General features: G+C 42.1%; 1 protein-coding gene across 2 annotated transcripts in view; it reads right to left on the bottom strand.

The window, feature by feature from the left end:
- The window catches only part of oxct1a (3-oxoacid CoA transferase 1a), a 34,949-nt gene that overhangs the window by 9,002 nt on the left and 8,177 nt on the right, over positions 1-17,770 (bottom strand). For both annotated transcript variants that reach the window (XM_062454737.1, XM_062454738.1), the window contains 9 exons: positions 17,603-17,709; positions 16,685-16,745; positions 10,718-10,825; positions 10,302-10,416; positions 9,807-9,901; positions 8,687-8,735; positions 8,496-8,568; positions 7,396-7,471; positions 270-359 (listed from right to left, as the gene is read on the bottom strand). In XM_062454737.1, the coding sequence (XP_062310721.1) occupies positions 270-359; positions 7,396-7,471; positions 8,496-8,568; positions 8,687-8,735; positions 9,807-9,901; positions 10,302-10,416; positions 10,718-10,825; positions 16,685-16,745; positions 17,603-17,709 (774 nt within the window). The remainder of the gene's footprint in view (positions 1-269; positions 360-7,395; positions 7,472-8,495; positions 8,569-8,686; positions 8,736-9,806; positions 9,902-10,301; positions 10,417-10,717; positions 10,826-16,684; positions 16,746-17,602; positions 17,710-17,770) is intronic.

The following is a 17,770-nucleotide window of genomic DNA, read 5'->3' as shown; positions in this document are numbered from 1 at the left end:
TGTCCAAGGTCACATGCTGGCCAAGTGGGAAGGCCAACACAGCTGTGCTGCATTCCAATGATTACATGTTATGTTCCTTAGGATCGAGTTGCACTGAATGATTGAGCCACAATCCCCCAGAACACTATCTCTTTCCCTAGTGTTTCCTTTTAATATGTCTTAAACCCTTGCTTTGAATCCTTCCCTTCGCTCCTGGACTTTTTTGTTTCAAGAACAGTGTCTTAAACCACCCCTTGTATGCGCCTGGCAAATCATACAAAAACACCTACCTTAGCAGAGTGCTCCATGGTGACAACCACCTTGGTTCCAGCGCTGGCCACCAGGTCCATTGCTCCACCCATTCCCTTTACCATCTTACCCTAAATACAGATTTACAGAATCAGATTTAGTCATCATACGAAACACCTGCAAACATTTAAACGGTTTCAACCAACAGTGTGCGTTGTGTAGAGACAAGCCACACATACTCTTTACAGTCAAGACAGAGGGGTAGGAGGGAAATTTGTTTACAGAACTCGTCAAATGAATTTAAATCATCAAAATTGAATTGCAAGAGGGCGTGAAAAATGTTCTGCATCTCCCCTCATTCCTCTGTGTGGTAGTTATAAACCTATGTGACATGCAGATATGCCCAGAGGGCAATGGCTGAATTACTGAATTAAAATCCCATTTGCTTATCAATGACGCAGACCTTGGCTCCTTGTTCAATACCCACAAAATATATAAGCTACGCCTGGCAGTTCTATAAACACAATATATTTCTTGAGGCGGTTGTGGATAAAAAGAGGTAGGAGGGAGAGAAGAGAGGGTTGAGAGAATAGAGAGGTGGAGGAGAAACCTATAGTTCGAGACAAAGCCCTAAAATGTTTGACGTGTTCGGAAAGTAGCCAGTTAGGACTGATGGACGCACACATTCACACACACACATTCTCTAATCTCTCTATGTCTTCCCCTTCCACCGTTTATATATATATAAATAGTAAATATATATATATATATATATATACACACACACACACACACTGGTCTGGCAGCTTGTCTATGCCTTTCCAAATGAATGTTAGGGGAAAGGAGAGAAGGCAGGCACAGGGGGAGGTGGTACGGTATCTAATGCTTTTCTGCTGTGTTACTTAATAATTAGTGTGTGTGTGTGTGTATGTGTGTGGGGGGGGGGGTTTGCATAGTAACTGCAATGTAGTTAACTACCCATCCAAATTCGAATGATTCAGAAAAAAAACACAGACAAGTATGTTAAATTAGGCTTTGAAATCGTGAGAAAATCAGCAGTCTTCTCTGCTTGAGACTGGGGGGGCGTGTCGCCTTAAGGAGCTTAAGCTCCGCCCCCTCGAATTTATTGAATTTAGAAACAACGGCAACACTAGAGCTGGTGGTGTAGCTAACTGTAGCATAGACATTACATTTGATCTCAGGGCCCCTGTCCAGATTTCTCACAATATAATATAATATATAATAATCTGAAGGAGCCGAAGAGAGATTGGCTGAGGGATCTCTGTAGTTTATCTTTACCCCCTTACTTTATCCCAGTAAGAGACTGTATGTATGCCCCAGCTTCTCTCTGTGTCTGGTTCCATCTACAGATTTGCATCTGGTAATCGGAGCCCGCTTTGATCTCAATTCAACTTAATCCATTAATACCCAACCTTATCAAATAAGTATGTGTTCAGAAGACATTAAGGGTGAGGGAGACCAACCCATAGAGGGCGAGAAAGAAAGAGAAGGGTAGACAGGCAGAGAGAGAGACAAAAAGCAGTCAGAAAGAAGAAGAAGCTTTTTCATCCTGTACTCTATTTGATTTGCATCAGATCTGGATTTAGATCAAACTCAATTCAACAAGTTACACAGTCGCACAATAACTGGCGTGGGTTGAAGGACAAATCTACTGCCTGCAAGACCAGAGACAGTAATTTCATAATTTTGTTAACACTATTTAGACAATGTTAGTAGACTAACTGGGACCAGCTTTAAAATGTCCTCTCTGCTCTGATTCTACCCTCTTACCTTCAGTAATCCCACACGCCACGTTGGCATTCCCTCCATTTTATTATTAACATGAACATGGGTGATATCGAACGTCCAACTTTCGTGCTGCTGTCTTTTATATGACAGTTTGCACACACTCTACACATAACCTACTGCAACCATGTGTGATTGCAGACACTGCAACCATGTGTAATTGCAGACACTTCTGCCTTGTGTAATAATTTTCCACTTTGCATAAGTGGAAAATCACCACAGAATTGTTACGGAACTAGTGCAGTGCCCATTTAAATGCATTTTTGGGGAATCTGGCAAACAGAGTGGGCGTCACGTGGGTTAGGGTTAAGCATTGCATCACGTTTTCTCCACTGGAAGGGCACCCTAGAGGGCACTTAATTACATTTTCTGGCACATTTGGACACTGTAGAGGGAACCTTATGTTTTATCTACCATAGGGGGGCATCCAAAAAGCCACATTTTCAGCATTTTCAACCCCCCCCCCCCCCCCCCCCAGAGTCCACCAATGCGTCACACAGCATAATAAGGTAACTATCTTCAGCTCTGCATTTCTAGAAATGTCCATAAGCCCCTTGTTGACTCATCCACCACATAATGCAAACTGAAGCATTGCAAGTAGTGATAATCTCCTCTCCCTAAATATAGCATAAGCCTCCATTCTAATCCAATTGGCAAACTGGTTTAGTTTTTGGCAAATTGGTTAAATTGGTTTGAGTTTTTTGTTGCAATAGTGTTTGTACGAAGGTTTGTGAGTCCCATGGACCCAGCATAGCGAGCTAATGGGCAACACACACCCTCCTCTACTTACACCCCCGATCCCTCTCAATATCCAGTTAAATACAGGAAACTGAGCTAACTAATATGCTAGCAGATTTACACAACACTGCTGATTTGACAAGAAGTACTTCACTCAGATGGAACCTACCCTGCCATTTGTTCATTTTGTAGTTATTTTCATCCAAACAAGCAAAGAGTACCACGGAACATTACTTCAAAACATTTAAAAAAGTTCCTTCCTCTTTCACTCTCACACAAAATCTAACACACACACATCACTCAATTTTTTGTTGCCTGCTTCTCTCTATATAATAACTTAGAGAAAGAGTTTTGTTTACTGGTAATTTATTGACAAAGATAAGACACAAAATGACAGATGGCTCTACACTTCCACAAGTTGAACAGAACTTTACAACAAATAGCAGATAACTCGGGATAAGACTGGCTACTGAAGTGGATTCTGATTGATTAACCGAAGAGGTATGTGATTGGCGGTTTGCAGGGAGACCTGTAGCTAGTTGATAGTCAAGAGCTTAAACAGAACACATCCGCAGCGTATAAATACGTGTAGAGGCCACTTAACATGAAGCAACTTGCACATGTGTGTGTGTGTGTGTATGAGCCTATAACAACGAGTAAGCAAGGAGTTTTTACACATTAGTCAGATTTTGTTGTGCTTGACTCATCACTCCTCCCAGCAGCGAAGCGGCAACAGGACTAACAAGCAACTGCTGTTGACTGCAGGTCGAACAGTAATGAATGTGTTTACTGATATCTATGTGGGTGCACAGTAATATCTCTAATCAAACTGTGAAAAAGTTTCACCCGTGGGCACAAACTCCAATTAAGTTAACACCGAATTAACTAACCAACATCTTAATCATCGGCTGCATCACGGGCACGGTCATCACAGACACTGCACTAGTATAGAATAATTCCCCAACAAACTGCTCCAAAGAAATACTCATTTTCATTCTCTTTTTGAGAGTGACAAACTGTTCATCCTGCAGATCAAAAACACAAGAACAGAACTTGTGTTCACTTTTACCTCAACTTCTCCCAAAGCTACCAGACAACCCAACCTCCCTATAGCTACCCCTTTCCCCCCTCTCCTCTATGTATATTGGGAAAACAGTATATAATGACAGAAAAGACGCATTTGAAGGCCAGACACTTATCTTACAACCCTCCCGCATGGGGCATAGCTCCATATTTTCTAGATGGAGCCGTAATTCACATTCCCCCTTCCTGACAGTTTAACATTCAGACACACAAAAAACACACAGCGCTGCACAACAACATTTTAATGAACCATGAACACGGTAAGAACCAGCCAGCCAGACACACACTGTGTAAGAGCACAAGACCGGAAGAAGAAGGCTGAGAGGTGCCCATCATGGCCACGCAATCCCTACAGAACTACAAACATTCAACACTCCCAACAAGAGTTTGCATCCAAACACCCTCTCCTACATAAATCTAATATGAAGAATTCTTGGGGGGTACGGTTGGCAGAACTCATCAGAACGTCTCAGTAAGGGCAATGGTCTGTGTCCTCCAGGGAAGTTGGCTTCCTGTCAAATGTGTCTCTCAGTGTCAAGACAAAATATTGTAGGTAGGGGTGTTCTGGCTGGGTCTGGAGTATGATTCAAGAGTATGCCATGGTGAATTAAACAACATTTATAGAATATGAGTCAGCAGTGCTTGGCTGCTCCGCCCTTAGTCTTTCTCTAACGTCGTAAACCAGACTACAAATCCAATACTATAAAATTCTAAGTATAAAATCTATCATAGGCCAGGCAGAATCTGCAATTTGTCCCCAAACAACAATCCTCTCCCAAAACAACAATCCTCTCCTAAGAGTAGAAGAGCTGCAACAAAACAGAACATTATGTCCACAAATGTGATCATCTATAATGCAGTGGTTGTTGTAGATGCTTGTGCCTGAGTGGGGGACTGACACTTATCACTCAGAGAGAGATTTAAAAGCCCTCAAGCATATAATGTTAATCTGCATTTCCCTTATTAAAAGTGCTGGGTTTTGACATCATCGCAGCAGAATACGACTGCATACCCTAGTCCTAAATAAACCATCACCAATTTGATGCTTTACAAATCATCTTTCAATTTGATTAATTTTCATAATTGTAGAGGTGGAGGGTGGTTATGTTGCCCAATCCATCCAGTCAAAGTGATAAAGATTAATAAACCTCATAAGCGTACTTTAATTTATGTGTATGTTATGTGCTTTATAATAATACATTTAATTTTCCCAAGGCGCCTTTCTCGGCACTCAAGGACACCGTACAGAGGTATATAAAAAACATTAAAAGCAGCAGAAAAATTTGAAATACAACAACATTAAAACAACAGAAGGAAGCAGTGCAAATGAAATTACGTGGAATAGGCAGTAGTAAAGAGATGTGTTTTGAGTTGTGATTTGAAATGGGAGAATTAATCAATATTTCTGAGTTGGGGTGGTGGTGAGTTCCAGAGATGGGGAGCAGAGCGGCTGAATGCTCTACTCCCCATGGTGGTGAGACGGGCAGAGGGGACTAACAGGTATATGGAGGAAGAGGATCTGAGGGAGCTGGAGGTAGTGGGACTCTGGAGGAGATCAGACAAATATGGGGGGGTGAGGTGGTGGATGGCCTTAAATGTAAACAGAAGAATCTTGTATTGTATGCAAAACTGGACCGGGAGCCAGTGGAGCTGTTGAAGGACAGGAGTGATGTGGTGGATAGAGGGGGTGCGGGTTATAATGCGGGCAGCTGAATTCTGGACCAGTTGAAGTTTATGGAGGGACTTCTGAGGGAGGCCAAAAAGGTTGCAATAATCTAAACGGGAGGTGACGAGACAAGAATGGCGGCAGTGTGGGGGGTAAGGGAGGGGCGGAGACGGTTGATATTTCGCAGAAGAAAGTGATGATATTATTGATGTGGGGCTGAAAGGAAAGTGTGCTGTCAAGGATGACACCCAGACTCTCCTTGGGGGATGGCGAAACGGAGGAGTTGTCAATAATAAGAAAAAAACTGTCGGTTTTGGATAAAGTGGATTTGGTGCCAATGAGGAGAACCTCGGTTTTAACACTGTGTAATTTGAGGACCTTTTGGGTGAACCAGATTCTTATTTCAGTGACGCAATCAGTAAGGGAGGTGGGCGGAAGAGTGGACGAGGGTTTGGTAGAAAGGTAGAGCTGGGTGTCATCAGCATAACAGTGAAAGTGAATGTTGAATTTGCGAGGTGTGCCCCAGGACAGAGCCCTGGGGCACACCTAAAGTGACAGAGGAGGGAGTGGATTTAAAACTCTTGAGTTGGATGAACTGAGTGCGGTCAGAAAGGTAAGATGTGAACCAGTTTAACGGAGTGTGGGTGATGCCGATCAAAGATAGCCTGTTGAGGAGGGTGGTGTGACAGATGGTGTCAAAGGCTGCACTCAGGTCGAGGAGGATGAGGATGGTTAATAGTCCAGAATCAGCTGCCATGAGGAGATTGTTAGTGATTTTGAGAAGTGCTGTTTCAGTGCTATGGAGTGGGCGGAAACCGGACTGGAACTGTTCATAAAGGTTATTGTGGGATAGGTGAGAATGGAGTTGAGAGGCAACTGTTTTTTCCAGGATTTTGGAGATGAAAGGTAGATTGGACATAGGACGGAAGTTATTGAAGTTGGAAGGGTCGGCACCAGGTTTTTTCAGAATTGTGGTTATGACGTGACTGGGCGTAAAATTATAACACCCACAATTTAACTATGAGACCGCTCATGCCCATTGTGTAGCCCACACCCCTTTCCTTTCTTCATTTAATTAATAAAAATAAACATTATTTTGGTGATAGAACCAGAGCCTTTTTTGTTGGGTCATCACTGTCCAAAACCAAGTCCCTTATCCTACTACAATAAATATTCACACACACACATATTTTGGTCTTCATCAAACCTTTTTAAGTTTAACCTGTGACAGACCCATTCTTAAGACACAGGTTTCAGTCATTTTAAGACCTCAAGTTATATTCTATATAGCAGACAAGTTGGCATAATGCCTAGACATCACTAAAAGCAAACAAACACTTTAACACAGCACACTCATTAACCAGATTATTAGGTACATCAATATATTACACGTTGGACACCCCTTTGCCTCCAAAAACTACATTATTTGGGTTAAGGTGTCAGACGCATTGGACAGGGATGTTACACACTGGTGACATCACTCAGTTGCTTACAGACTGCATGGTATTCATGCTGAAAACAGTTTGTTCTATTTCTTTGAAAGTATGCTATATTAAGGTCTGAGGACTGTGCAGGGAACTTAAGCTGTGATGTTCCTGGTACCATTCTGAGATTATACATGATTGGTGACATGGCACATTAACCTGCTGTAAGCATCCATGATAAAGGGTAAACTGTAGCCATGAAGAGATGCAATGTGTCAGCAACAACATTTAGATACACTGCAGCATTCAAACACTGTCCAGGTGGCATAAAGGGACCTAATGTGTCTAAGCGTCCCAATGACATTACACAGGCTTCACAGCCTGAACCCTTGACACCAGGGAGGATGCAGAACATAAACGTTATGAGAAAGAGTGTGCACAAGGACATACCGGGATCATCCAGTTGGCGAGGTCTCCATTCTTAGACACCTGCATGGCTCCCAGCATTGTCAGGTTTACGTGACCCCTAAGAAAATAGCAAACAATAAATCTATAATTCAATCAACACAATGTAACACCATTTTGGTTCCTGGATAGTAAGTGTTATTTCCACATTTCTTTATGCCTCAAAAGTACAGAAAATGGCTATTACTCCCCACAAACTTTGCTTTTGTGAGAAAACAGGCTTATTATTTTTGTTCACATAAAGTCAGTAAAAAAACTACATATGAATCCAAATGAACATGTATTTATACTGAAGTAATACAGTATACAGTGTAACTTTTACTCAACCTTGCCTAGACCTGGCCATAAAGAGATTTAATTGGAACTCTCTGATCTCATAGCTGGTTGGAGCAGACAGGTGGGTACAATATAAAAACCATGCCAGGTAGGGGGTGATGCTATAGTCACAATAACAGGACTGTGCCTGCAGCTGCAGACATCCTTTCCCCCATGACACAAAAAATGTGACTTTACCTCACGGAATAGTTTTCCTGTGGCATATGCGGGTATTTGTATTTTTTCGGTATGACCGCACGAACACACCCACACAAGGATGCACTGACTCAAAACTTCAACCATACTAAACAATAAACACAACTGCATGGACACACACACACACAGGGCATCAGTCTAATGACTCACACCGACCACTGTGGCTTTGTGCTGCCCTTTCACAGTTGCCATTACGAGGCAGTATTTATGAGTTGTATTGGATTTTCCTACGGGTGGATAAGTAGAAGGCATGCTGGATGGGGGGTCGGGACACACACAATGGGGGATTAATGGGAACCAGGGAGATATGGGCAGGCCTGGCAACCCTGTGGATCACAACACCAACTCACAGGCAGGGGCTCAGACATAAAGCAAATCCCGATGAGATAGCAAGAGTGGGGAGCTGTTTGTAAATCTCCAGTGGATGACTGGTTCTCTCAGCTTTGTTATGAAGGATTGTGGCAGCCTTGGTCAGAACTAGTATTAGTATTACCAATGTTCTTAGATAGTTGGATGGATGGATGGATGAATGATGGGACGGATTAATCTCTTACCCTCTGATCATGGCAAAGGACTCATCACTAGAGAAGTAGGAGGCCCCAGGCAGCACACTGACAGTCTCCTTACCTACAGAGACACACGCATCGTAGGTTTGGGATGTACTGCGTGACTTTACCAATCCATAAAAGTGATAGCAGACAATGTAAAAAATATATATCGTCTTGTGCTCAAGAAAAACACTGACCAGCGTTGATGAGGTCAGCATCCACGTCCTCCTCTGTGGGGTAGGGGCCCTACAAGGTGCACAAGTCACACACCATAATCACTGAAATACCTATCATCATCATCATCACCACCGCTTGTCACACCTTTTTCGTCGCTTTTCACATCATCGTCATTATGTTTGTATAGGAGAGGAGGAGACAGAGGGAGCGAGGAGAGCTTCTGACAGCACTTCTCTTAACCTGACACTCATAATTTGAAGACAATAACAAATTATGCATTAGCATATCCCAGACCATGGGACACCTGTCAGCAACATGGATTTGACAATGCTAGTGAAGGAGCAGCCTTTGTTGATTCACACAAAAGAACGGTGTAGACAAATAATGTCTGCAGGGAAAAAACGGTGAGGTGACAATTTACATTTAGTCATTTAGCAGACGCTCTTATCCAGAGCGACTTATAGTAAGTACAGGGACATTCCCTCCGAGGCAAGTAGGGTGAAGTGCCTTGCCCAAGGACACAACGTCATTTTGCACGGCCAGAATCGAACCGGCAACCTTCTGATTAATAGCCCGATTCCCTAACCGCTCAGCCATAGCCATCTGACCCCCCCAGATGAATGTGTATTCTACGGTGGCCTTAGGTGCAAAAAACAACGTTAGCGAAGCAAACAAAAGATAAAACATAATTATGTTTAAAAAACATAAAACACGAACCCATAACACAAGAGCATTAACAGTAATGAAACATTTAAGAAACTTTGCATATCAAAAATTCAGTTTATACAACACTACAGCATTAATCCACAACACAAGACCAATAATCCATGCAACAGCATGAACACAAATGTTGTATTTGCCAAAGCGCAACATTCTTTCTCAACAGAAGTGGTCCTGTCCCTGAGTGCCTTGTGGATTTAGTGTGTATCTTAGGGCTCCCTTAGTACTGTGATTCATTCAGCATATTTCAGGAGGAGGGTTAAAGCTACACATGTATGTGTGCTACGCTACAAAACCCTCCTTATGCCGTTTCAGAGACAATGTATTCCGATATCTTATTGTTTAGACGTTTCAAAATATCGGGGATGGAGGCCTATCCTAAGGGGGAAAATGTATTTGCAGCATGTGTAAATGTCTTACCAATCCCAGGATGCCATTTTCGCTTTGAAGGTGGACAGTAATGTCAGGCTTGATGAAGTTGCTGGCCAGCATGGGGATGCCAATTCCCAGGTTAGCTGTGCAGGAGCTTTGTCAAAGACCATAAACCTCCACTTTCTCATTTACCAGACAGATTTAACAAACTACACCCAAAAAAACTGAAAGGTATTTTGTTGCTATTAAATATGCTTTTGAACATAAAGCATTCTGGAACACCTGGGACAAATTCAGGAAAACAGATCAAATAACGGGGAATGAAATGTCAGACATAACGAGATGTATGGTATTAATGGCCCACTGGCCTATTCTGTTGGGTAAGAGGAGATTTTCAGGAAACCCAGGCTGATGAGCCAAATATCAGGTGTTCAGATGACCGATGTTTCATTTGAGGTCCTCAAATGTCTTATCTGGGAACAAACATCTGTGCCCTAGATGTGACTAATAATTCAGAGAGAAACTGACCCCCGTAAAGGATACCATACATGCCGTCCTCAAACTCTAGAGCAGCCCTGCGGATGATGCGCTCTCGTACAATGTCAGAGTCCTTTTTCGCTTTGGGATTCTCTGTCTGGCTCTTCTGTACTGTGCGTCTCTGACGATAGTAGGGGAAGGGGAGGAAGAGTGAGTGAATTGTTTTTATATATACACACATTTACTGCTCTACCTTAACAGGGACACACTGCATGATGCAGTGTGCTGCAGCACCTAGCATTTTTTTCAGTATAAACGGCTTTTTATTCAATCTCATTTACTTTATTAATTTTATTAATTGTAACTGACCGCTCCAACCTTACTGCACTTGAGTTAAGAAATTATGCTTGTGAGTAAAGCTAATATGTTGCTGTACTGTAAAATATTTGTTGTAACAAATGTAAAGAAAAGGGTGACTATACCTCAATTCTCTTCTCATAGCTGTCCCCCTTGACAATCCTGTTGACGTAGATACTGGGGATGTGAATATCCTCCTCTGCAAACACCCCGACATCCACCACCTCTTCCACCTAGAGAAACGCACACATTCACACAAAGAGTTTCCACAAACCGCCTTTACACTGTCATGGGTGTTGTTCTCCTGTTGGAGCAAATAGTGGATGGATCGTGATTCTAGAGAAACTACTCCTAGAGCAACATCTGCTTGGTTAAGTGTTCCAGTCTCTCCCATGGAGAGGGATTGTTCACCTGTGGAGAAGCTTCTGGTACTGCTTCCCAGAGTGGGCTAAGCTGACTCCTTCCCCCAGCCCTGAGACTAATACGGGACCTCATAAGTCCCCGACCTATCATAGAGGGCCTGGTTCTGGGTGGCGAGGGAGCCAAAATCAGGAGGTGAACAGACAAATAACCCCAAATCAAGTCAAAACTGGGGTAAGCTATTTCTTTCTTCTTGGGCGTAAAACATTTAGCTCAGGGTGAAAACGGCTTCAAAAAATAAGTTTAGAGTTTTATTCGACAAACCATGAAACCAATCTCACTATCCTCATTGGCCATCATCACATTCTCATCTCGACGTGACAGATTAGGAAGTCTGCTTAAAGTAGAAACCCATCTGCTTAATTATCTGACGGCCAAAGACAGCAGGCAATAGAGTTCAGCCTTGACAGGCAAAGGAGGAACATTTGTATCATGCAAGGTTTGTGCCAGCTAAATTAATTACACCTGGTCAATATTTGTGCTGGGATGAATTTGGGGATATTTCTGTCATTGTAATACAACACGTATGGAGGGCGGTGGTTTAAGAAGGGAAGTGGGGCCGATGTGACTAGTGTAAAATGGGCTGACATAGAGTATCTAGGGTGGTTGTCGTTGAATTAGGCCTAAAGCATTGCCATTAGCCTGGTGTACAGGTTATTTTCCTGTGTTATTCTCTCTCTCACACACGCACACACACACACGCGGTCTTGTGTTCTGCATAAAATAATAGATGATATACAAATTGAGAGAGACAGGAAGACAGGGAGAGACAAACAAAAGGCTCAAGGAAGAGTAACATAAGCCCTATAAGTACAGTGCAGAAATCCTCCCCTCCTCAGAAAGGCTCCACAGGGAAAACACTTGAGACGAGACCAGATCGACCGCAGTCCATCCAGGAAGGAGGAAAGAGCAGGAAGGAGGAAAGAGCAGGTAGGATATATCTTCACAATAAGGCTCATAAGAGTGATTACGTGCCTCCCTCTCTCCGGTATGTTCGACTTCAATCTCCTGTAACAAAAGTCTGTTTCTTTTCTTCCTACACATACAGCGCAGACTGCCATTACAGACAAAATGAATTCCACCGAATCTCAGCTTTCTTTCTCAGCACTTGTCGCCGAATGAAAGGCGCCAATGGCTGAGAGTGGATGACGTCTGAACGTTGTCATGGATACAGGGGTTTGGGTAGCTTGGGGCAGTAAAGTGATTTGGACTCTTTTCTGTTATTCACTCTTTTCTCCCTCCTTGATGGGAGAAATCGGAGGCTCTGCAGTGAAAACAGAGTCACACACAGAGTCCACTAACTCTCACAACTTGCCCTTACCGTTCCTCTGAACTATTAATACACAACATTATTTAGAAGTAGACCGTTTTTTTTTCTGGATCGAATCAAATCCAATGTGTGTCTACCACATCATTTCCAAGGGTATCTATTGATTCTCTGGTGTTCCTAGGTAGGTTATGCTTGATCTTACTTTGTTCAGGCCCGACATTCTAAATCCTGTATTCTTACCGTAGTGTTCTGAAAAGGTGCTGCTGTGTGTGAACAGTAGTGCGTTTCGCCTGACTGGCATAGCCTGCATAAAGGCTCAGAAGGCAAATAAAGACACATTCACGAGAGACACACACACACACACAAAGAAGGGTGCACACTTACAATCATGTGTGCACTCACAAGCAGACTGTTCAGCTATGGTAGCATTTTCACCTCAATAAAAGCAGAAGGGGGCATGAAGTGAGCAGACAGGGGGTCAAAGACAAAAACCAAATGCCCCAGGGCCAAGCAGCAACCTTTTTTTATCAGTTTGTTCTTTTTTTGGCCTTGCGCCTTGTCACAACCGATACATCTCAAACAGATGCACTATGATGGAACTTGTGTATTAAACCACGGTGAGAATGAATGTGTGTGCACATGTGTGATGTATGCATTTGCGTTGGAGCACAATTGTGTTTGTGTGGGTTCTCTCTGAGCTTATGTGTGGGTGTATGCCTATAATGTGAATGTGTCATTGACTTTGTATATGTGTCTTTTACAGGGTAAAAGCACATTTCACTCATAGCTTTGTCAACAATGTGTGTGTGTGTGTGTGTGCATGTGTGTGTGTTTGACTCACTATATACCCTCAGTATATTCCAGCTCTGATCTCATCTATAGGTCAAAACATCAAGATCGAGGCACAGCTTTCACTTCTCATCAATGAATACATGAAAGGCAGGAGCACAACGATCCACATGCACGCGCAACACACAAACGCGTGCCTCTTCCCTGTTCCACATGTGACAAGGGCGTGTTGCGTTGCTGCAATACAAAGTCACGTTCCCTGATCATAACATATGAAGGTCACCGGTTTCCGTTTGAGCTCAAATGTCCGTCTAAACCCCCACCTTCACATACCTCTGTTCAAACACATACTGAGGTGAGGGTTTATTTTCCCTCCTCATCCCAGGATCGTTATGCCAGGAGCAAAAAACCTGAATAACCTGGATAAATAAATATATGTCAAATATATGTCAAAATAAATGTCAACTACAGTACACCAAACAATATCACACTTCATAGAAATACTCTTTTGTTAGTCTTTGTTCAGTGTACAGCTAATTAAATTCACATTGTGTTTTAGGAGAAGTACTGGGTGAGATTAACCACACTGACCATCTGACTATCTGTTGTTAAGGTCAAACTTGAATTCTGCAGTTTCTCTGATACCTTTTACCACAATATGTTTGCATGTATGTGTTTAGGAGCTAGATCATGCCGAGTTGACGCTGTCAGTGACCCAAGCAGGTTCCCCTTAACCAGGGAACATTGACACAAGCTGCAATTTGGTTCCTCTAAGCAGTGCACCAATCCACCATGTCAATTGGAGAAGCAATGTGACATAGTCAAGAGCCTTCCCAACCCTTCCAGGACCAGAAAGAGCAGCCCAAGTCAACAGATGTCATTTATATCCAAGCTCTGATGTGAAAAGTAGGACAACTCTGACACAGCAGAAACGCAGCATGCTAAAACCTGACCTTCAAGCATGGCGAGCCCTATCCCAGAGTGCACTGGGCTGCTCTCTTTCCCTCAGTCCCTTTCTCTCTGCATACCTGTGATAAGATTCAAGATATTTATTGTCATGTGTACAGTTAACAAAGCTACTCTGTACAATGACATTCTTATTTTGCAATGTCCTCCTTCCACATAATTACAATAAAACACTAAAAAGAGAGAAAAATATATAAATATATACAGTCAGAATAAAATAAAATAAGGCACAAAAATGAAATGACAGTTTTCCTGAGTGTTACTCAGGGATAAGGATACGGAAAGGGAAAGAGATGGTGCTGGGTGATGCCATGCCGTATTTAGCAATTAAGCTGCTGAATCTTGTTGCATAGCAACTTAATCCTATTTGCCATTTTTCAGAAAAGCAGTTTTGGTTGTCTTACCTACCGACTTCTAACCTGGAATATTAATCACGGTCTATGGATTGCCGTCACCACTCATTATTTTCTAAGAAAAAACTGATAACCATTAGGATGTATTTAAGAAGGCAGGATCATTTCCATTACAGCTGGTCAAACAGTGGTTATAGATCCTTCTTAAACAGCTTTGTACAATGTAAGACAGTGAATGAGATTACTAATGGCTAGGTACAGTCAATATTGACACATTTGAGATCAGTGTAATTAGGCTGGCTGGACAGATGGGAACCCTATAGGGGACATTTAAATGATATGTAAGGTTGCACAATGTACACAGACAGGGAAGAATGGTGCACGTCCTGAACGTTGAGCACTATGGGTGACTATAGCTCCCGCTGTGGTGTAACGCAGCTGTCAATTGGGTAACGTTTTCGGCATTTGGTGTTTACAAACCACCTCAGGTGGGTTTGCTTAGATTCTACACATTTTGCCGTGGAGCAGGCGTCGCAGACTATGGGTGTCAGGAGGAGGTGTTGGGAGAAAGTGGGGCCTTACAATAAGGTAAGCTGTATGGTAGGGCCCCCCTTCCCAATCTCTCTCTCTATATATATATTTTTTTAACTCAAATTCAAAAAGTCAGGAATTTGAAGGTCAGCCACTGAAAACATTGTTATGTTCCCTCTCTCTCAAACAGTTCAAACAGACAAAGAGCACTAAAACACGGAGTTGTACAGAAGGCTATTAATTAATATAAGACCCATTTATATACAATGTTTGATAAAGAACATCTTATGGTGGCTTCAGTGTAACTATAGAATCAAGATCTATTGATGTGCAAAACGACATCAGACAAACATGAAATTAACCTGGCAAAAAACATCCGAGCAGAAAATACGTTTCTTGAAATATTTTGGTTTGTTTTGGGGAAGAACACCATGTGAGATGTTTAAAGTGAGTGTGTCTGCATGTGAATGATGGGGGAGGAGGGAACATACATTTGAAGATCAAAAGAAGACCCAAGAAGATGTTTGCAAAATCCAACAAGCTCAGGGGATGACACACATTATTTCAAACAAACTGACTAAAATGAAATATCTCTACATTACCTTTAACTTTCCACTTTCAGGGCTTTGGTTCACTAGTCCCATTCTAAATGTAATTTGCTTTCATCCCAAAAAAAAAAACTAATTATTATTTCTAATAACCAATTACCTGTCTAAGCTTCTGTACAGTAGCTCCATCAAAGAGATGGGTTATTCAAACACACACAAATACACACACAACACCAGATGCCTCAGATGTGTTTTAAAGGTTGAACGCTGAAGTCAATGATTAATGACAAGAGATTACCTCAGTGGTCTGAATCTCCACTCTCTCTCTCTCCATGTCGCTATTCCCCCCCACCCAATCTCTCCGTCTCTCTCAGATTCACTGTCTCTCTCAGTATCTCTTTATTTATTTAGTGGTCTCTCTTTGACCCACTCTGACTTTGTCTCTTAATTGAAAGTGCGGTGATGATCCTGACACAGAACGACAGACAGCCTGCAACAAACCACCACAGGTCGGATATGTCTGATAATAAAGACTTACAGGCTGCCCAATTTCAACTTATTGCTGCAAAGAAGAGTAAATGTAATGACAAAGGAGAAGGGAAGAGAGAAAAAGAGAGAAGAAAGAAAGATAGTGGACAGGCTTAAAAGTCCTCCAAATCCAAACCCTCTTGTATGTTGAGGGACATTATTACATTTAGTCATTTAGCAGACGCTCTTCTCCAGACATTATTTAACAGTTTGTTGGAGCGCTAACCCTGTCCTACTCAGGGCTCATGGTCAGTGAGAGTTGGTATGACGTGTTGTACATCATAATAGATGGATTCTGTTGAAATAGACTAAATCCTAGATTGATGTCAGGTGGCACTACAACCTCTAAATGCCAAGGTAGCTTTATTGGGTTGCAAGTAGAAGAGAATACTAAGACCATAAGTGACTAAATGTTTTACTGTTACAATATCTCCTCACCTATCAAGCTGTCGGTTGGTGTTAGGGTAGAAATATAATCCTTGTCCCAAAATACTAATAAAATAAAATAAATGGTTTTGTCAGAATTCCTAGAAAAAAAGAGCTGAGGGGCCAGTTCCTTAATTAATTAAAGGTATAGCGATTTCATCATACTAAATCTAATGCTAAAATGTCTAACTTTAAATATTTAGAATTAATACTTGAATATAAAGCTATGCCAATCCCCAAGCGTCAAGATGTGACATGTACCTCCACAATGGTGACTTTGGCTGCCTTGCACATGGGCTGGTTGAAGTTCCTTGCTGTTTTTCTGAGGAAAGAAGCAGACAGAGAGGGGAATGATACTACACAGTTTGATTGGAGAACAATCATGTCATTAATTTCCAACAACAACAAGTCACTCCCCAAGCTTGATCATGGCAATAAAAGTATGCTGTCTACTGGAAGAACTACTGCGCCCTTGTGGTGAACAATAGAAGCACAGTAAACTAGGTACCAAATCGACAAGGAGTTCAAATGTGCATCAAAAGCCATCAAAGGCATTTTGTGATGTTTGAAGTACAGTAGACAAACAGTTACAGTGCTGTATTATGTGTGGTGTGCCATCTGTGTGCATCTTCTATTCAGCACATTTTCCATATGGTGGAGGTCATCTATCTCAGATAAACTGCAGTTGTATTTCTGTTTACGTTAATGTACGTATGCAAGAATGGTTGAGCCATCTAGTCTTGATTCTAGACTTTGCATTTTCCTTCAGAGTATGTTGCTGGGGAGTGAGAACACAAAGAACATTGCTGATACAAATTTGGCTTCATGTCATATGGGTCAAAAATAAAATACATCAAGGGAACTGCAAAATGTTGGGCCTTTCAAAACCAACAGTTTGGTTCATTAATAACCAGTTACACATTTGAGGTGACTTGTAACATAGCCTCAAGTACTTTTCAAAAGTGAAATTGAAGAAAAAAAGAAAAACACTGTCTGACAGTGAAGGCAACATCCCTTCAACACTGCGACTACAAAGCAGCAGCATGCTCTGCTTGCAGTGTAAACGACACAAGGTGATTAGCAGGGGTTTAATCTAACTAGACTGTAGTGGTAAATATAGTTGAGGTAAATATTGACAGTTTTAAATGGATTTGTACTCTATTCAGGAACACATCGTACCTGAAGACGACGTTCCCGGCCTTGTCAGCCTTCCAAGCTTTGATAAGGGCAAAGTCTCCCACGATGGCCCTCTCCATGATGTAGTTTCTGCCATTAAACTCGCGCACCTGTGCACAGTAACATCACAAACATGACCAAACGCTGGGGCAACTGCCGAGGACTGTTGAG

This window comes from Osmerus eperlanus, chromosome 28 (assembly GCF_963692335.1).
Source record: "Osmerus eperlanus chromosome 28, fOsmEpe2.1, whole genome shotgun sequence".
Taxonomy (NCBI): Eukaryota; Metazoa; Chordata; class Actinopteri; order Osmeriformes; family Osmeridae; genus Osmerus; species Osmerus eperlanus.
Note: the sequence above shows the minus strand (reverse complement) of the source record. Positions and strands in the feature narration are given on the sequence as shown.